The following is a 20,349-nucleotide window of genomic DNA, read 5'->3' on the forward strand; positions in this document are numbered from 1 at the left end:
CTCGAGTAGACTCCTTCCACTAAAACAGAGGCCCTTCCCCACTTTGCACCTTCCTGGCCTGATGCCTGTGGGTCAGTGAGCTGGAGACAGAGATGATTCTGAGGCAAGAATAGACTTGAGGGAGCCCTTTGGGAGGAAAAGACAGCCCCAGGGATTCTGCCTCAGAGGTCTCCAACTTGTAGAAGGGAGGATGGAGAGGAGGGGTACCCAAGGCCCAGATGTCTTCAGGGCCTTGCCTGGCATAGAACCTTTAGCTGAAAGGACTGGGGAAGTCTAAGCAGGAAGTCTGGGAGGCTCTGACCCCGGTTTTTGGGAAATGTCCTGGGAGCCGCTGACTGAGAAGCAAGCAAGAACCCAGCATGGGCCTTGCATGGCTTTGCTGCTGCGTGTCCACCGCCTGTGCAGGTACCCAGTTGAGCTTGCCTGAACCTTTAGGAGTTCTTGGTGGAAATTTCTGGTACGACATCAACCCCAGAAAAATGCACTTCCTGCGCAGAATCCCTGTCAGATCTAGATTTCGGCCCTTCCCACACTTCTGAGACACACACACACACACACACACACACACACACACTCAGCTACCTCCAGCCCCACCAGAGGCCTCCCTTCCTGAGCTGCACCAGCCCATCCTGTCCAGCAGAGGGCACTCCCAGGAGTTCCCTCTGAAGATCCCATTGTGGCAATGTGGGGGTCTGCGGTGAACTTCGCCCGGGCCCCTCCTTTCCCAGAGACAGCCCCACTGGGAGGAGAGAGAACTCTGGTAGGGGCCGGCACGGACTGCGGACACTGGGGCTGGGACTGTTCCTGCCACCTGCGCTTCAGCTGTGTATCCCAGTGTGTCTGCGTGCGGTGGTGTCACAGGTGTGTGGGTTCCTTTGTGACCGCCTGAGCGATCCATCCATTGTCTGTGTCGTGTACGTCTGTGCAAATGTGATTACATGTGCATCAGAGCCACCTCCATCCAACACCTGAATGCCGCTGGATCTGGGGGGAATAAAACCTGCTTGGACCTGAGTGTCTCTCTGGAAGGAGGAGTGAGCCCACACTTGAGACCCTTCTCAGAGAGCCAGCCACCCTGCCAGATGGGGCAAGTGGCCTGTGCACGGTACCAGGAAGAGACCAGATGGCGAATCAAATGAACACCAGGCCCAAGGCCTCATGCAAACAGATTTCCTGCTGCTTCTCCTTTCTGAGCCCTTTGTTGAGTTTCCATGAGGATCCACGGAACTCCAAGTGGGAGAGTGGGATACCCCCTTGTTCTTTGATACAAGAAGAGTGGAGAAAGAGTCCCATGCAGGTTGGAAAACCTTTCCAGAAGCTACAGGCCTCTCCCAGGAAGGCTGGCTGCAGGAAGTTCTGCTGAGCCTTCTCTCGGGCTAGGCCTGGCTCTCACGCTGTCCTGTGTCTGCGGTCCGGTGTGGGTGCCCCGTGGGACCGATCCCTGCTGTGTGTGGTCTGGTGTTGGTGTCCCGTGCGATAGATGTGTGCACTGTGGCCCCCTGTGAAACCCATCACTAGTGCATGCCGGCTTCCTGCTTGGGGGAGCAGACCAGGCACCTGAACCCCTGTCCAGACCGCTGCACAGCCCACGGTGACCACCGTGCCAGCCCTGCCTGCTCCTCCTTTCCCGGGTGTGTGCACACACACATACGCACAGGCGGGGGCTGGAGCACTATTCCACACATTCGGTTTTTTCCTCAAGCATATCATTATCGTACAATCCATTGCCTCCATCACCTCCTAGCTTTCCATGTTAGAGCATGTTCTGATTAAAAAAATAAAATCCATTCTACAGGTAAGTACGCAGGAGTGTGTGAGATCAAGAAGAAACAAATTTTCACAAATGGCAAAATTCCCGGAGTGAAATTTTGGAAGTCTGGATGTTGGGTTCTAGTCCTTCATTGTAGAAATATCCTGAGAGACTTTAGACAAACCTCCTAATCCTCCTGGGTCTCCTTGCCCTTTATAGAGCTCTCTCTGCAGGATTACAGAAAGTCCAGAACGTTCCTGTATGTGAACCATGTAGCTAAATAAAGGGAGGGTTGGGAGAGAAGGGTTTCCCCACTTTTGTGGTGTTCTCAGCTCTGAGGAACCTGGTTCAGTGGTCAGGTGCCAGCTGGTGTGAGGCTGGAGATGGGAAGAGATGGCAAAGGGCTAGGGTGTTTTCCTTGGTTGCCTGGGGAAGAGAGGAAGGCAGGGTTGAAACTCTGCTCCTGCCAAGGCCAGGAGGTAGCCTGAAGGCCTACCCTGAAGGTGGCCCTGGGGTAGCAGAGGGGGCCTGGCAGCAGGCTGAGCCTCCTGCCACCACACCCTCCACATTATGTGTCTCCCCTTCATCCCGGGGCAGCTCTGGGGAGGGCTTTGAGGTCCTGCTAAGCATCCTCATCTGCTTGGCTCTGGCTGCCTCAGAACCCTCAGTGTAACATTTGTGGTGAGATGCAGAGGTTGATTTATGGAGAAGAAATGGTATTGCAGAGGATCCGAGACTACCCAGGCTTGGGGGCCCACAGCCCCGGGGGCCTCTTCTGTGCCCCGTGCCTGCTCTAGGAACTCTCCCGGTGGAGCTGCTGTAATGATGAGCGAGAACCCTGAAAAGCGTTGGTGCTTCTCGTGGGCTGCCACAGCAAGAAAGAATCTGCCTTCGGGGTTCACTGTTTTGGAGCAAATGTGCCCTGTCTTACTCTGAGCCTCAAGGATGGATTCCTCTGTGGTGCAGGGACTCTGGGGCCAGGCTGCTCCAAAAAGCAACTGCCTGGATGCGTTTCATTATCAGGCCTTCATCAGGTTGTCAGGGAAAAACTCTCTTAGCCAAGCACAGCTCACAGACGTCACTCTTCCCCATGACCTTCCAAGACTGCCTGCAGCTGGCTTCCCTGAGGGAAGACTCGCCAACTCATCTGGGATGAATAGGAGAGTCCAGACCCCCAGGTCCCTTGTCTCTCCCTTCCAGAGCCTTGGAGGTTGATGTGGCTTCAGGCAAGTTACCAGCACTTTCGAACATGGGGGATAGTGTCCCGGGACTGAGTGGGCACTGGATTGCAGCAGCTCACCTTTCAGCCAGTGCCTGATGGCTCCAGCTGCTGTCAACACCTTAGCAATACCCACCCACCGCACCCCCCACCCCCAGCCCCCAGCACCAGCCTCCGCGGCAGGCAGCCTAGAGCTTTAATCAGCTGCCAGAGGCCAGACTCTGACATCCTTAGAGGGAAGGGATGTGGGTGTGGACGCAGCAGCTGTGTTTCTTCTTGCCTGAGCAAGCTCTCTCCATCCTTTCTACCAGATTGTTTCTCCCCTCCCACTCCGAGGCTGAACTGAGCTGCTGGTTCAGGTGTTTTTGCAGCGAAGGCAAATGGTGTGTTTGTCCATAATGAGCAGACCCGGTCAGGAAAGAAAATCAGTTTTCCCACGAGCTGGGGTGTGTCTGTCTCCCCAGAATGCCTGAATCAGCGTGGCAGGGCTGTGTCTGCCTACAGCCTGTCACCACGCCCTGGCACTCTGGGGAAACTGGCTCTAGGCTCTTTCTGGACATCTGTCTGAGGCTGGGTGTGCCCCACTCTCTATGCTGAGGTTGGGCGTGATCTTCCCATCCCTGCTGCTCAAAGGCAACCAACCCCTAGGTTTGTCTGCCAGTCGGTGTTTCAGAGCAGCCCAGATCCCGATAGACCCAGCATGGGACTCAGTTAATACCGAAGGCATCTCAGAAATGGGGTTGGAAGTTGCCAGTTTGACTGCTGGGTGTCAGATCCAGATGGGGGAGTCAGTGTCTTCCTTTTGGTCTGAGTGCCTGGCTCAGAGACATCAAGCAGCTTCCAGTTCCTCATGGCAGGGACCTGAAGAGCCCACACTGGTCATAGAAATGGCGAAGAGAGCCGCTGAGGAAGCCTCATTCTCTCCCCCAGGATGGCCATGGGGGAGACCTTCCCTGCCCAAGGGGACCCTGCACACTCCCCTCCCTCGCCCTCACTTCACTGGGTGGCCCTCTGCTCTGCTTCCCTCCCTTGTCTTCCCTGGTTTCCAGTGACTGGACTCTCACCACAGTCCTTCATCTCTCAGTTCAGTCACTCAGTCGTGTCCGACTCTTTGTGACCCCATGGACTGCAGCATGCCAGGCCTCCCTGTCCATCACCAACTCCTGGAGTTCACCCAAACCCACGTCCATCGAGGCGGTGATGCCATACAACCATCTCATTCAGCTCTTAAACATCCTCCAGAAGAATTCTAACAGTTGGCCCCCACAGGGCTGAGCCACTCTGCTGCCCTTCCCAATCCTCATGAGAGCTTCTCCCCTCAGCCCCCAACCTGGAGGACTCCCCACCTGGCCGGCCTCAGCTCTTCCCGCGCGTTTCCCTCTTTCCTCTCTTCTGGCATTTGTCTCTGCTCACCCTCTGTTCCCATCTCTCTGGCTGCTCTCAACTCTTCTCTTGCAAACAAGTGTCTTTTGAGCAGCCTTCCCAGCCCACCTGCTGAGAGCCTTCTCACCCAGACAATGAAAGCCCAGACCACAGACATTTAGGGAAGGAAGAAGTTCTCGGCTGCAGAAGTGGCCAACTTCCCCTCCCTGTCGTCTCGCGGGGCTATTTGGTTGCCTAAGGCGCTCAACCCTAGGTCTTGTGTGGCCCCCAGCCCCTCTTCTGGCCCTTTCTGATGGCTGTGACAGTCCCGCTGCCCCAGCCCGTCAGCCACGCATCTTCTCTAAGCCAGACTCCCCTTTAGACCATGAGCCCTGTCAGCCACGCATCTTCTCTAGGCCAGACTCCCTTTAGACCATGAGCCCCGCTGGATAGCCCCTTTTTCCCGAGCAGTAGTGCCACGCCGTCTCTTGTAGCAGGATTTAGTGGGAAGAGCTCAGGGTTGGGGACCAGACCACTGTATCCTCAACTTTTACTCAGTAGCTGTGTGACTCTGGGCCCGTTACTCATTCTCCCTGACCCTCAGTTTCCCTCGTCTATGAAACAGGCGTAGTGGCGCCCACCTCTCAGAAAGGGTGTGAGGACAGGAATAGAGAATGTAGGGAGAACGCCTAGCAGGCGACGGTCTTCATTCTCCCTTCATTATTTCCTCCTCTCACCACAGTCCTGCAGCTCCTAAACGTCCCCCATAAGAATTCCAGCATTCGTTGCCAAAACCCTCCCAAACCAGCCTTCCTGCAGCGCCCTTCCCTGGAGACCCCCTACACACAGTTGAGGCTCAGTTCTTGCTGTGAGGTAGGTGGGCAAGACCTCTCACAGCTAAGGTCGAATAGTCTTTGGGATGCATCCCTGTACCCCGTTTCTCATTTACCAGCATTTCCTTCAGAGAGAAGTTCACATGCGTTCCCTTGCTTGTTCATATATCTGGGATCACTGAGCATCTTCTAGAACGTCTCAGAGACCCTGTGGTCACACCCCAGGTTGTTTTTCTCCCTGGCTGGAGACTTGGTTTTCTGTGTGCGGGCCCCTTATGCCGCCTGCTGGCTGGGTCTGGAACTACACCTTCAACCCCTTTATTCTGGGTAAGAAATGGACCCATCCTGTCCCCTCCCTTTCACCTTCTTGAAAGTCCTCTGGGGAGGAGACATCTGCCTGCTTTCCCCCGCCCAAGTCAGCTTCCTAGCAAGGCAGGACCCTACAAAGTCAAGCGTACAAGACTCTGCAAAGACTCTGAGGTGGCCACGCCCTGCCTGTCAGGAGCTCAGGCCTCTCCTCGTCTGATTACAGCCCTGTGAGGTCCTAAAAGGCTCTCCTGTTGTGCTCTTTCCTCCCCTGATGGTCCCCCAGCAGCCAGTGCTGCCTGTCCCCTACCCTCCTCCGATGCATTGATCCCAGCAGCCAGCGCACACACCTAGCTCAGATGAGCCCTACCCACCCATCTCAGATGTGCCCCACGCACCCACCCACCAGTCCCCTGGGCCCCCAAACCAGAGAACAGAAGCTCCAGGCTTATTCCAGGCACCATCTCGGGCCCTTCTCTCTCCTGCTCTTACTCCCACTCATGATCTAAACTCTCCATCCATCCCGACCCGATACCCAGAGTTTCTCCCAAATGGCTGGATCCTCCTCTTTTCAGAATGTCCCCCAGCTCCTCTGGGCAAGGGCTCTAGGCTGGGTTACCCCTCAGGTGGAATCTATGCATCCTCCTGCTGACCGAAGGGCCAGAGCAGCACGCCTGCCTTCTCCCACGTATCATGGAAGACAGAAGGGAGTCAGATCATCTCAGCTATCCAGGGCCTTTGAATAGAGCCTGCCTGTCCCTACAGCACACAGTTAGCCGAACCCCTCCAGGTGTCTGCTGTCCACTGATCCCTCTGCCTGCAGAATCTGTATCAAAGCGCAACATGGTTCCTGGAACAGCAGCAGAAAGTGCCTGCCCTGCTCTCTTAGAAGCTGGCACAGAACATATTTACCCCTGGAGACTATAAAAGGAGGACCCTTTTGCCCAAGCCATGCCCCTGTCTTTCTCCTGTGTCCCTTCCCCCAGCCCAGGAGGGAGAGAAGCCCTGGGTCTGAAAGGAGCAGCTGCCACCAGACCCCTCCGCCTCCCGCCTTCATTCTTGGCTCTCTCCTCCTCAGGCCTTAGCCTTCAGGATAAAGGGACGAGGATGTGTTATAAATTGTCTCCATGTAAACAGTCAAGGGAACAGAAGAAATCTTTGCATACATCGGAAAACCCCTATTTTCCAAAGCCCACCCATGACCTGGCTGCTTAACTTTTGATCACACTGGCCATGGCCTCTGACTGTCCCTGCCAGGGAATGTGGATTAGGCACCCATCAGGAGGAAATGGAAGGTGAAATTAAGTTGGGAGGCAGTCCTGGAAAAATGTGTGTTTTCAAAGGAGAGTTCCCAAAAGGAAAGGAGCATGGAAATGAAAGTATATGAAAAGAATGTAGACACACAAGCCTATAGTAAAACCAGTCCCAGGAGGGCAGAGGCTGAGTAGGGGGTGAACGAGGCCGATAGACTCTGCTGGGTTTCCCTCCCAGCATCTGCCAGGACATCTTCCATGAGCCACCAGGGAGTCCCGGAGAGCCTGGCCCATTGCCAGGAGGAGCAGAGGGGCCAGCTGGAGAGAGAGGCTGAAAGGCTTCACTACCTCCTCGACCTCTATGCCTGAGTCAGAGGGTTGGCTTGACTGGGTGCACAGAACCCAGGCTCCCAGACTCAACCTGCCACTCCCGCCCTTCCTCCCTGCTGGAGGATGATCCAGGCAAGGCCTCAGGGCCTCCAGATCCTTGTGGTCAACTCTGGCTCATTGCCAACACTCAAAAATATAAAACATATAAAACATATATGTAAGATGCATAAAGATGGGTGTGGCCCAGCCACAACTCTCCAGAGGCTCTAAGACAAGGAAAAGATGCGAACCCTAAGGACATGATAAAAAGTCAAGCCTGCCCAATTCTTCAGTGTGTTTCTTAACTGGAAATGAAAGCTATATGACCTTGGGTAAGTCACTTAACCTCTGAGCTCAGATTGTCTCATAGATTGAGGGTGTTGGACTAGAGTAGTGATTTTCAACCTTTTCCAGCCATATTATTCCTTTCTTTAAATGGGATCTTAGGGAACCCCAGATTAGTTTGTTGACTAGTCCTAATTTAGAAAAAGAAAAAGTTTAGTCGCTCAATCGTGTCCGACTCTTTGCAACCCCATGGACTGTAGCCTACCAGGCTCCTCTGTCCATGGGATTTTCCAGGCAAGAGTACTGGAGTGGGGTGCCATTGCCTTCGCCAGAGGATCTTCCCCGACACAGGGATCGAACCCGGGTCTCCCACAATGTAGGCAGACGCTTTACCATCTGAGCCACCAGGGAAGTCGTTTAGGCCTAATTTAGGGGATACAAACATGACCAACTTTACCTTTCTTCCAACCACTGCCGTCAAACATCTCCACCGAACCTCCGCTTCCCATTCCTCAGTGCCAGCACTGGCAGACATTGATCATTTTTTACTGTTAAAAAGTCCAATGAGTCTGTTTCAGTTTGAAGCTTTGATCTGATGCCCAGAATGGTACCCAGCTCCTCTCGTTCTCCATTTCTCTCTTTTGGATTTGATCCAAGGTCTGAAGGACCCACAGTGGGAAACACCAGGTCTGCTCTTTCCTGGCTCCTCCCCAGCGCTCTCTGGGCCTCAATCTTCAGCTGGGACAGAGAGTAGAAAAGAGGGCAGTGTCTCCTTACCGCCTGAGGTGGCTCTGGTCCTCCTGGGCTTTCAGTGGCCTTGGTCCCCACCTGCTTGGGGACTATAAGACCCTTCCCACCTGGTGCTCTAAGGTCCTCAGCAATCAGACCTTTGAGGCAGAGTTCTGGCCAGATGTCTCCAGCTAGGCTGTCTTCCTGGGTGCTTATTTGGCACATAGGAGACCCACCCATTCCTGTCCCAACTGGCATTCTTGCGTTGCACTCGAAAGCAGGCTGCCCCTTGTTCTCTCAGTCTGTCCTCTTCTCGCTCCTGCTGCAGTGGCACAAAAGTGGGTCAGCAAGGCTCTGCATTAGGAGGTGCCCAGCCAGGGGACAAGAGTCTGCGTCCCCTTCTCGTAGACACCTGACACACAGCCTATGGCTCCACTAGAGGCTCGGAGCACCCTGCCTTCCATTCAGTTCAGTTCAGTTCAGTTCCCCAGTCATGTCTGACTCTTTGCAACACCATGGACTGCAGTACACCAGGCCTCCCTGCCTATCACCAACTCCCGGAGTTCACTCAAACTCATGTCCATTGAGTCGGTGATGCCATCCAGCCATCTCATCCTCTGTCGTCCCCTTCTCCTCCTGCCTTCAATCTTTCCCAACATCAGGGTCTTTTCAAATGAGTCAGTTCTTCACATTAGGTGGCCAAAGTATTGGAGTTTCAGCTTCAGCGTCAGTCCTTCCAATGAGTATTCAGGACTGATCTCCTTTAGAATGGACTGGTTGGATCTCCTTGCAGTCCAAGAGACTCTCAAGAGTCTTCTCCAACACCACAGTTCAAAAGCATCAATTCTTTAGTGCTCAGCTTTCTTTATAGTCCAACTCTCACATCCATACATGACTACTGGAAAAACCATAGCTTTGACTAGACAGAAATTTGTTGGCAAAGTAATGTCTCTGCTTTTTAATATGCTATCTAGGTTGGTCATAGCTTTTCTTCCAAGGAGCAAGTGTCTTTTAATTTCATAGCTGCAGTCACCATCTGCAGTGATTTTGGAGCCCTCAAAAATAAAGTCTGTCACTGTTTCCCCATCTATTTGCCATGAAGTGATGGGACCAGATGCCATAATCTTAGTTTTATGCCTTCTATGGGGAAGTGCAAGGAGGCAAAAGCCACAGCCTTTCCCTGGGGCGTTGACTCCTTAGGTGGTGATTCTCCATCAACACACTTGAGCGCATGAAAAGCTTATTAAGAAACACCAATGCGCAGACCCCACTCCAAGCTAGTTAACCCAGCATCCTGAGGATGGGTCCTGCGCATATTTTGTTAAAGCTCTTGAGGTGATTGTAAAAGGCAGCCGCGGTTAGGAACCACTGCCCTCTTCCAGCAAATCCCCACCAAATGAAGGGGGCAGGACCAGTTATTCCCCCATGAGTTGGGAGGCTCTGGGTTTCCCTGGTGGCTCAGTGTAAAATAACCCACCAGCCAATGCAGGAGACATGGGTTCAAACCCTGGGTCAGGAAGATCCCCTGGAGATGGAAACGGCAACCCACTCCAGTATTGTTGCCTGGGAAACCCCATGGACAGAGGAGCCTGGTGGGCTGCAGTCCGGGCTGCAGTCCACAGGGTCGCAAGAGTCAGACATGACTTAGTGACAAAACAGCAACCTGGAGACTTAGGGCCTGGTGCCCAGACACAAGTTGAAGGTAACAAGTTCTCATCAATTTCCCTGGTGGCTCAGATGGCAAAGAATCTGCCTGCAATGTGGGAGACCCGGGTTTGATCCATGGGTTAGGAAGATCTCCTGGAGAAGGAAATGGCAATTCCTTCAGTATTCTTGCCTGGATTCTCCAGTATTCTTGCCTGAGAGAATTCCATGGACAGAGGAGCCTGGCAGGCTACCGTCGCAAAGAGTCAGACACGACTGAGCAACGAATACTTGAGAGTCGTAGAACATCCTAGTACAAATGTTTTTTTTCTTCTATCTCAGCAGCAGAGCCCTTTCTTCATTTGAAATCTGGCTTTGAAATCTTGTCAGAGCCCAGGTCTAACTCAGTCAGAGTTGGAGCCTCTGACAGGAAGCCAGGGTGGGCACCTGGAGTCGGGCAACAAGCAGGGTCAGAAATCCCCTGGCCCAGCCCCTTCAGCTCACTCTAATGACCTTCTGCTCCTATTGAGGCCGGAGAGGGGAAGAGTTTGGGGAAGCAGGCCAGGTGGACACCCACAGCAGGTTGGGGAAGGCCCAGGGTGGGTCAGGGAGGGCACAAGACAGAGGAACCAGACTTGGGTGAGGCCTGCTGACCTGCCCTGTTCTGCCGTGAGCGGCCGCCCAGGTCTGGGCCCTCAGCAAGGTGCGCTCCTCCCATATTCCCTGGAGCAGGGGGAAGAAGAGAGGCCGTGGCCCCAGGACCTGCAGCCGCCACCCCCGCCAGGGCCCCATGAGGATGGGCAGGAGGAGAAATCCAGCACAGACGAGAGGCCCGCCACAGAGTCCCTCTTCAAGGTCCTGGACACACCGCTGAGCGAGGGCGACGAGCCTACGACGCTGCCGGCCCAGCGAGACCGCGGGCACAGCGTGCAGATGGAGGGCTTCCTGGGCCGGAAGCACGACTTGGAGGGGCCCAACAAGAAGGCCTCCAACAGGTGTGTCAGGGAGGGGCCGCGGGGCCGCGGGATGCACAGAGCCATCCGGGCAGTCTGTGGGTGAGGAGGCCCTCCGACTCTAGTCTGAGAGTTCCCGGGCACCTTCTGGGCCAACTCCAGGGGGCTACTTGGCATGGTGGGAAAGCCTGTCTTCAGCTGTGGGCCTGAGCTCAAATCCTATGACCTCATACTAGTTACTCAGCCTCTCGCTTGTAACATGGGGATGGTGGGGGCAGCCTGCTTCTCAAATGTGGTGCCATGCCTGATGCAGAGCAGGAGAACACTAGCTGGTACTATGCCAGGGCAGGGTAACAGGTAGGTCTTGGCACTAACAAGACCTGCCTGTCCTTGACCCAGTCCCACTTTTTACCCAGTCTGGGCCTCAGTTTCCCCAGCCATAAAATAGGGAAGGAGAAACAGCTGACCTAAATGCCATCTGGAGGGCCCTCCTAGGAATATGACCCTGAGGAACTCATTCAGAGGCAGTCGTGCCCTTGAGTGTGGTCTACCCAGGGGATGCCACGACCCAGAGTCTCTAGGGGCCTCTGCCTTCAGGCAGCGGTCCAGGGTCTCAGAGAAACAGGGCAGCGTCAAGAGGTTGAAGCCAGCTCTATTCTCAGGGCCAGCTGGCAACACACAAAGAGCTTGGCCTGGAGGACACACCAAAGCTATTTCAAATTCCAAAAATGAATTTGGGGCCCGACCACCCTGAAGAGGCTTATTGCTTTATATGGAGGGGCTGCAGGAGAGGGGAAACTAGCATTTATAAAGTACCTACTATGCAGCAGGCATTATGTCAGGACTGACAAAGTTTTCACAACCACCCTGTGATATTGAGGTTTCCATTTTCCAGATGGGGGAAACCATCTCAAAGAAGATGTCCTTTGTCCAAGGCAGGATTTTACTCCTCCTTAGCAACTGCCTTACTTGGGCTACCAGCTCAGAGAAGTTGGTGAGGGCCAAGTCTGAGCAGAGAATCCCTGAGCTGGTATCAGAAATCTGGGCTTTGTGGAATGGCTCTGCAGCCAGCTTTGAACAGGTCAAGTTCTCTCTTTGACCTTCCAGTCCTTCCTCCCTATGTGTCCAGCTAGTTCTCCACCTTTCTGCCCTCAAAAAGGAGTAGGGGAGGGGTGGTGAGGAAGAGGAGAAAGACGCACTTCATGTTTCTCAACACTCCTTACTTTCCAAGAGCAATGTGCTCTGTATTTGTCAAAGAAGGAGCTCAGGTGAACTCCTTTATGAGCTCATGTGTTGGCTGTCCTCACCAAGCCTCCCATTTGAGTTGAGCACTGATTTGTGCAAATACGTTCCTTTAAAAAAGTGCTAGCACAGTATACCAGGCATTTATCATCAATAAAACAAAATACTCCTACCACCAAAACAAAACCCTGCTCTGTTCATGTTACAGTTCTGTCGTGAGACTCATGGGATATAGTGAGACTCAAACCCACTCCAGTATTCTTGCCTGGAGAATCCCATGGACAGAGGAGCCTGGTGGGCTATATAGTTCATGGGGTCACAAGGAGTGACACGACTGAATGAGCACAAGCACGAGTGAGACTCAGATATGCTGGTGGCTATGAAAGTGCTGTGAAAAGTCTAAGACACAGTTGGTCTTAGACTCAATAATTCTAGAAATATATCTCAAGGTAAGATCAGAGTTATAGGCAAAGATTAAAGCATCAGGATGTTTTGTTGCTGCTGTTCTTTAGAGTTGTGTCCGACTCTTTTTGTGACCCCAATAGACTGGTATTTCCCAGGCAAGAATACTGGAGCGGGTTGCCATTTCTTCCCCTAGAGTATCTTCCCAACCCAGGGATCGAACCTGCATCTCCTTCATCGGCAAGCAGATTCTTCACTGCTGAGCCATCAGGGAAACCCCATAAGGATGTTTATCATATTGCTATTTCAACTGTGGATAAATTTTCCAGTATTAAAAGGTCCACCAATAAAGGGATTATTTTTATTTGTGATAGGATACCATATAGCTATTAAAATTATTTTCAAGAAATATTTGAGGATTCAAATATTTGAGGATGGGGAAATACTCATGACATAGTGTTAAAAGTACAAAATTAAATTGAATATACAGTATAATCCAATTTTAGTTATATATGTGAATAGAAAATAAATCAGAAGGAAATACATAAAATGTTAATGATAGTAGACTTCATGCAGATGATTGTTTTTTATTTGGCCATGCCACGTGGCATGTGGGATCTTAGTTCCCCCACCAGGGATCGAACCTGCGCCCCTTGCATTGAAAGTGCTAAATTTTAACCACTGGGCTGCTAGGGAAATCCCACATGTAGATTATTTTTAATTGTAATTTTTTTAGCCGTAAAATGTATTACTGTTGATCACGGTAAAATTGATGTAGTTAAGAAAAATGGTAAAGCTGTAGGAACTGATTATAGAGATGCTGTATCAGGACTGTGGCAACCCTCTCCGGTATTCTTGCCTGGACAATCCTGTGGGCAGAGGAGCCTGGCAGGCTAACATCCATGTGTTCACAAAGAATCAGACACGACTGAGCAACTGAGCATGCAAGTGATGACTGTAGGTGACCTGCCGGTGTGTACCTTCACAGGTCCTGGAACAACCTGTACTGTGTGCTCAGGAATAGTGAGCTGGCCTTCTATAAGGATGCCAAGAATCTGGCCCTGGGGGTGCCCTACCATGGAGAGGAGCCCCTGACCCTGAGACATGCCATCTGTGAGATTGCTGCCAACTACAAGAAGAAGAAGCATGTCTTCAAGCTGAGGTGAGGCCCTGCCTGTTCACCGCTCCTTCCCTGGTGGCTCGATCTGGCCTAAGTGGCCAGTCAAGCTTCCACTGTATGTGACCAGCTGCAGGCCTGAGGTGCCCCTCAGAGATTTTTCAAATAAGAGAGGCTGGTGATCCTGATTTCTGCCTCTCTCAGAAAGCTCTGTGCTGCCTGACAGGGTCCTGGTCATGGGAAAGCTCGGGGAGCTGGGGGGTCAGATCCAGAGGTGGCCACGGGGGAAACCCTTTGTCCTCCTAGGCTGAGCAACGGCAGCGAGTGGCTCTTCCACGGCAAGGATGAGGTAAGTGCAGGGCTGCCTGGCCCTGACCTCCGCCAACAAGGGGCAGTTGGGAGGGACCCGTGCCCCTTGGCCTCAAGGCTCCCTCAGAAGGGGTTGTCCTAGAGGCCTCCCGTCCTTTGAGGATCCTGACCCTCCCGCCCTACAGGAGGAGATGCTATCCTGGCTGCAGGGTATGAGCACGGCCATCAACGAGTCCCAGAGCATCCGCGTCAAGGCACAGAGCCTGCCCCTTCCCCCCATCACCGGCCCCGACGCCAGCCTCGGCAAGAAGGACAAGGAGAAGAGATTCAGCTTCTTCCCCAAAAAGAAGTAGCCTCTCGGGCGCCCGGCGGGTGAAGCCGGTGCGTCGTTAGGACGTGCGGGGACTAGCGCCCCCCTCCTCGGCCGGACCTTCCTCCTGCCCACTGCCCGGCCGCCGCCGCTGCCTGCCGCCTGCCTGCTCTGAGCTGCCAGCCGGCCGGGCGCGGGCCCCGCTGCACTGCGATCGCTGCCTTCGCCCGCCCGGCCCGGCCCGGCCCGGCCCACGCCTGCCTCCGCGCCCTCTGCGCCCGCCGCCCCGGGGGCCCCGCACACAGCGAGCGCGGGCCCTCGGGGCCTCCGAGTCTGGGGGCAGGAAACGATTTTTGAGGCCCACAAGCTCCTCTCCCGACCCTCCTTACGGGGCCGAGAGGAGCCAGTCCCCACCACCCTATTCCCACACAAGCTGGAGAAGGCTTGATGGGGGTTCCTCAGATGCTGAAAAGTGAAAGTGAAGTCGCTCAGTCGTATCCGACTCTTTGCGACCCCATGGACCGAAGCCTTCTCAGTCCATGAGATTTTCCACGCAAGGGTACCGGAGCCGGGTTGCCATTATCCTTCTCCTGTGGATTCCTGTCCCAGGGATCGAACCTGGGTCTCCCGCATTGCGGGCAGGCACTTTACCCTCTGAGCCAGCCAGGAAGATTCCTGAGATGCTGCCCACTCCCAAAGCAAGTGTTGCTTGGGGTCCTGTCCAACTCGGTCGCAGCCAGGGGAAGAGAAAAGGTCCTTGAGAAGGCCCGGCCTGCCCCCTAGGGGCGTGAGGAGGGAGTCTTCAGGTAGCTCTGGGCCAGGGGCCGCTGCCTCCCCACCTCAGAGGTCACCGCAGCCCCTCCTCCCACAAAAAGAGGGGGCACTGTCCAAAATCGATAGGTCCTAAGTGCGAGGGGCCTCCCTCCGCCTCAGCACCCCCTTGCTGCCAGGTGGGCCAGATGGTGGTTGGACCCTAAGCTCTCAAGCGGCCCTCTTTTTTTAAAACTACAGCTAGTTTAGGGCTCAGGCCAGAAGGCGGCAGATAAGACTTCCACACTGCCCCAGGCGCCACCTCTCTACTCTGGGTCTGCGGCACTCCCAGTAGCTGCTAGACCAGCAGTACCCCGCTCAGACCCCGGGTCCCGGAGGGAGACAGTGCAGGTCCCCATTCGAGATGCACACCGCAGCGGCTGCATTAGGGCATCCCAAAGCCAGATACTCCATGCATTCTGCCTGCAGCTGGCACCACCCGAGGGTGCTGGCTGAACTCACAGCAAAGTTCACGACCTGTCACCCTGAGGTGGCAGATGCGACCACACCTGGGTATTAGAACCCACGTAACAATCCCAGGAGAGCTGGGACAAATGTTGGGGCTGGAGCCATCAAGATGGGGCAAGTACCCTTGCGCAGGTCCTCCTGAAGGGCCTGACCTGAGTCAGGGGGCTACCTGGGAATCTATCCCCCAATCCTGGGTACAGCCAGAAGGGGCCCTGCAACCTCTCTCCCCAGGGATAACCGTCCCCGTGCTGCCAAAGTCAGACATCTGGAGGGAACAGACCACTGGTTCCACAGTATGCTTTCCACCACCCTCTGAAAACAATACAGCTCCGGCCCAACATCTTAACTTGGGTTAGGTCCAAAAGAGGGCTTGAGTTGCAGGCAGCAGACACTCCCCTGGGCAGAGCAGAAAGGACCCTGGGACCTGCAGTTGCTGTTTCCATCACCTTCCCCATGGGAAGGAGCCTTAGACACACTGAGACAATCCTGCATAACTGGGTGAGGCTAAGGCAGAAACCACAGGCATAAGCATCTGGAGTTACTAGGCCTTCCCAGGAGCCCTTAGTGCTCGAGATCAATTACTACTATGTCAAGGGAAGGCAACTTCAGCAGACAAGAACCACAGGAGGGACATTCTTTGACGGGGCCTGACACGTGGTCCCACCTTGGGAGCCAGGGTCTTCATGTGTCCTCTATCCACCTATCCCTGTGGCCCTCTGTGCATCCACAGGGAACCTAATCTGTACCACTCACCAACCTCTCTACACCTAGGGGAAACCAAGGCAGGAGGCAATTAGGTAGTGACGCTCACCTGGCAATAACAAAGGCCTCAGGCACACCTGAAGGCATGTCCTGCTCCAGGCTAGATAGCATGTTCCTTGCTGAAGAGCAGGTGGTGGCAAGTCTCTCTCAGCTGTCCCCATGGGCCAATTTGTGGGAGCCAAGACACTAGGAGCCACCTTTTGCCCTCCATGTGTGCTTCTGAAGTGAGGAATTTCAGCAAGCAACTCCACAGTCCCAAGAATGAAAGGGCCTCGAGGATAAGCTAGGATTTTGCCACCCCTGGGCCCCTGGACTGGGCAAGGGCAGCAACCAGCTGCATTTGACCCACCATCTACCGCCAACTTCCCATGCACCCCTCTCGCACATCACACAGGCCCCAAGACCCTTGACCAACTGGGATGAAACTGCAGGCACCCAGCTTTGGGACTCTGAGCCACATGGGGGTGGGGTGGGGTGGGGGTTAAGCTCCTGGCACCCTGCCAAGTTTTTTTTTTCCTCCTTATATTTTCTACTTTGCAGTCTTTTAACAGTATCCCCAAATAGCTCCAGTCCACACCAGCATATCAGGCTTCCTCCCCAGAGCAGTTTAGAGGGAGCTCCTTCTGGGCATGGTCAGGTGGTCCTCCCGCCCTCTCTTCCCCTTTGTTCCCCTGGCCTCAGTGGACTGTGGCTGAGGGAGGTCAGGAGAGTCCTCGGGAGGCTTGGCTTCCCTGCCATCCCACCCCTCCTTCCTGCCTATCGGAGGGAATCGTAGAGTCCCCAAGGGTGGCCCTGGACCTCCTTCCTCCCTTCAGTGGGAGGGGGCAGAGATCCAGAAGACCCCATGGCTCGGTCCCTTGGACAAGCAAGCTCAGGGAGGATGCAAAGGAGGAGGCGGCGGCACACGACTGCAACCCTGTTGGGCACAGATCTTGCAATCTGGGGCTGGCCCTGGGGCCGGCCGGGTCTTGTCCTCCACCTGCTCAAATGTGCTTCCACGAACCAGAAGAAACCCATTTACTAGTTTTTCTAATAAATCAATAATGCTCCATAATTCTATTTGGCCTGTTTCCCTTTGAATTGGACCAAAGAGGGCTGGTTGAGTAAGCAAGGCTGGATCTGTGAACCCAGGACCACCATGGAGACAGAGGTACAGCCAGGCCGTTGACTTGTCCCTGGAGTCTCATAGAAACAACTCTGCCAGGACCCAGGTCCTGTGCTTCACTTGTGACCCTGAGAAAACTCACTTATTCATGCGTTCAGCCATCTTGTGGGCCTGCTACAGGCCTTTCTGCATGGAGCTCGGGGCAGAGATCTGAATATCAGAATCCACACGCCTGGGGTTCATTTCCGGGGCAAGTGTGCTTTAAGTCCCTTCAGTCATGTCCGACTTTTTGCCACCCTATGGACTGTAGCCTGCCAGGCTCCTCTGTCCATGGGATTCTCCAGGCAAGAATACTGAAATGGGTTGCCATGTCTTCCTCCAGGGAATGTTCCCAGCCCAGGGATCAAACTTGCATCTCGTCTCCCGTATTAGCAGGCGGGTTCTTTACCTCTTACACCACCTGGTGACCCAGCCAGTTAAGTGCAGGGCTGGGTCTCCTGACTCTCACTCCAGTGTGTGACTTCTCGTTATAATCTGACTTGCCTGGTAGGAACCAGCAGGCTCCTCAGCAACTGCTCAAGTGGCCATGGACCATTCCAGGCAGCTGGTAGAACATGGGCCGGACCGGCTCAGCTTCTGCCCAGGGAAGGCCTCCTCTTGCCTCTGATACTTGACCTCATTAGACTCTGCAGACTCATCTTTAGCCTGAGTCTATCCTCCTAGGTCAGAAGACCTGCAAGACAGCTCTCCCACCTGGCCCTGCAGCCCCAGTCCTCCCAGGCAGACACGGTTTCACAAGGCTGGTCCACTAGGGAAAGGGGCAAAACACCCAGTTAGAAATGGGGAGGCATTCTTACCCCTTGGGAATCAAAGACACTTTAGCGAATGAGATGAAGAATGAGGCCATCTCAGAAAACAGGCACTTGTACCCCTCAGCTGACACTGCAAGCCACCTAAGATATTCCTAGTTTCTAAGTTTAGAATCTTCACCCCCTAGGATGCCTCTTGGGAACCAGAGAGGGAGAGAATAAAAGGCACCAGTCATGGAAATATCTGTTAGAAAAACATCCCACCCTCCACCTCACCCCTTTCAATCCAACTTTGGCTCTTGGGGAAAAGAGCTAAAGGCCGGCACAGTACCCCCTGACCTCACCCTAGACAGGACGCCAGGCTATGGGTAGACAGAAGCCCACAGGAGTAGAAATAACAGAGAACAACCCCCCTCCTGCACATTCTGCTGCCCCAGCCTCCTCCACCAGGACCTGGGCCTTGTGGTTTGAGAGCGTGGCTGCATATTAAGTATATGTGGAAGTAAAAAGCCCAAGTCCCAACTTCCCCTAAGACAGCCCTGAGCACAATCGACCCTTCCCAACCCAACCAAACCCCAGGAAGGAGACCACACACAGGTTGGTTGGTCAGCAGTGGTTATTACACCATTGGCAAATAATGAAATGTGTGTACATTAGCGACAACCACAGGGCCAGCAAGACAACCCACAAAAGTACCTGAATAGAGTCGGCGAGACTTTTCCTGGGAGGGGAGAAGCAACACACACACACACACACATGCACACACGCACGTGCGCACGAGAACACGAACATCCCACAGGATGGAAAGCAATAAATTAGGGGCCTCGTGCCTGCCTGGATCCTAAGAAAAGGCACGGTTAAAGAGCAAAGCCTCCCCAGGCCAGCTTCCTGTGTCCCCTGGGTGGGCCCTGGGTCTGGCAGTGGCCAGGCAACGCTGAGGCCTGAGCAGGGCTTGCTCTCTCTGGGAAGAGATGAGCTTAAATATCTGGCTTCTTACCAGAACTATATACAAGGAAAGTGGCCACACTAGCCTCACAGGGGAAAGGGGCTCATATAGGCCTGTGTCAAGACGCCAGCAAGTCCCAGTCCATGGCAGGTGCTCTCCCAGGGGCGGCCTTTCTGAAGGCAGGGGAAGGGGGTCAAGTGAGCAAGGTGAGCCCAGCTGCGAGCACAAGGTTGCCGTGGTTCCTCCCTCTACCCCTCAGCCCGGCTGCACCCTCCCCCAGGACTCAAGAGTCAACCTATGGAGTTCAAGGCCTGGAATTTCTCCCTCAAGTTCCGCACTCTGCCCTGCTGGCTCTGGTCCCCTGGGTCCCTGGGACCCTCTTCCTTAGGCTGATACTCTGCAGACTCCTGCAGCTCCTGGTCCTTCCCCGTCTGGGCGGCTGCAGAGCTCAGTCCCTGCCCGCTGGCCGCCTCCAGCCCTGCAGCAGGGCCAGGCAGGGGCCCCTTCTCCATGACGATCATCCGCCGGTTGTCCTCCAGTGTGAGGTCTGCGGTGACATGCAGGGCCTCCCCTCTGTCAGCCTCGCTTGGGGGTGACTCCCCCAGAGGCTGGGGCTGGGCTGCCTCTGGGCTCACAGGGGCCCACCTGGCCTTGAGGCTGCCACAGCGGCCCAATCTGCTGGAGGGAGCCAGCTGCGGCTCCCTCATGTTCTCCGGCAGTGAGCGGCTCCGGTTGACTGGCACTTTGCTGGGCCAGCTGCCCTTGGTCTGGAGCGCCTCGTCCAGGGAGGCATACTTGGAGCAGAGCTCTCGGACGTCGGGCCAGTTGAAGGTCTCAGTGTCAAAGGGGCTTCGAGGGCCGTGCCAGGCCCCCGGTGGGGTGGTCCTTGGGCTGGTGGCCGAGGAGCTGAAGGAGATACGCTGTGGCGACATCTCCCTGGAAGAGCCAGGCCTGGGCGGGCTGAGCTCCTGGACCGCGGACTGCTCGTGGTGGGAGAGAGGTGGCCCCAGCTTGCTCACACCTGTGGGGAAAGAGCAAGCCACCTGAATCCCAGAGCAAGAGGACGTGAGGGCTCTCTGAACTGGCTACGGCAGCTCCCCTTCTGGGCAAGGGTGGTTGCTGGGGCTTGGGGTGTGATGGGAGAGAAATCCCCTTTACCATCTGCAGCCCCCGTATCAAAGGGAAATGAGAAGAAAGAAGAAAAGGCGGGGAAGAGGAGTCAGGAATCAAAATGAGGAGATAAGGCTTCTGCTCTCCTGGAAAAGAGAGGCCCATGGCCCTGTGCCCTTGGGCTTTAGAGCAGTTCCAGGGCTCACCTCAACCCTTTTTCTGGTATAGGTTCTTTAGGGGGTCACTTCCCCAGAAG

At 54.6% G+C, this 20,349-nt stretch overlaps 2 protein-coding genes across 6 annotated transcripts in view; one reads left to right on the forward strand and one right to left on the reverse strand.

Annotated features, from left to right (window-relative positions):
• Positions 1–17,177, forward strand: part of SPTB (spectrin beta, erythrocytic) — a 128,272-nt gene extending 111,095 nt beyond the window's left edge. Inside the window, exons 33-36 of one of the 2 annotated variants that reach the window (XM_040226264.1) lie at positions 10,480–10,745; positions 13,336–13,509; positions 13,771–13,813; positions 13,959–17,177. In XM_040226264.1, the coding sequence (XP_040082198.1) occupies positions 10,480–10,745; positions 13,336–13,509; positions 13,771–13,813; positions 13,959–14,126 (651 nt within the window). In that variant the 3' untranslated portion in view covers positions 14,127–17,177. The remainder of the gene's footprint in view (positions 1–10,479; positions 10,746–13,335; positions 13,510–13,770; positions 13,814–13,958) is intronic. The other variant, XM_040226266.1, reaches the window with a different exon arrangement.
• The window catches only part of PLEKHG3 (pleckstrin homology and RhoGEF domain containing G3), a 47,354-nt gene continuing 43,633 nt past the window's right edge, over positions 16,629–20,349 (reverse strand). For all 4 annotated transcript variants that reach the window (XM_040226270.1, XM_040226269.1, XM_040226267.1 and 1 more), the window contains one exon: positions 16,629–20,004. In XM_040226270.1, coding sequence (XP_040082204.1) covers positions 19,274–20,004 — 731 coding nt within the window. In that variant the 3' untranslated portion in view covers positions 16,629–19,273. The remainder of the gene's footprint in view (positions 20,005–20,349) is intronic.

This window comes from Oryx dammah, unplaced genomic scaffold (assembly GCF_014754425.2).
Source record: "Oryx dammah isolate SB20612 unplaced genomic scaffold, SCBI_Odam_1.1 HiC_scaffold_26, whole genome shotgun sequence".
NCBI lineage: Eukaryota > Metazoa > Chordata > Mammalia > Artiodactyla > Bovidae > Oryx > Oryx dammah.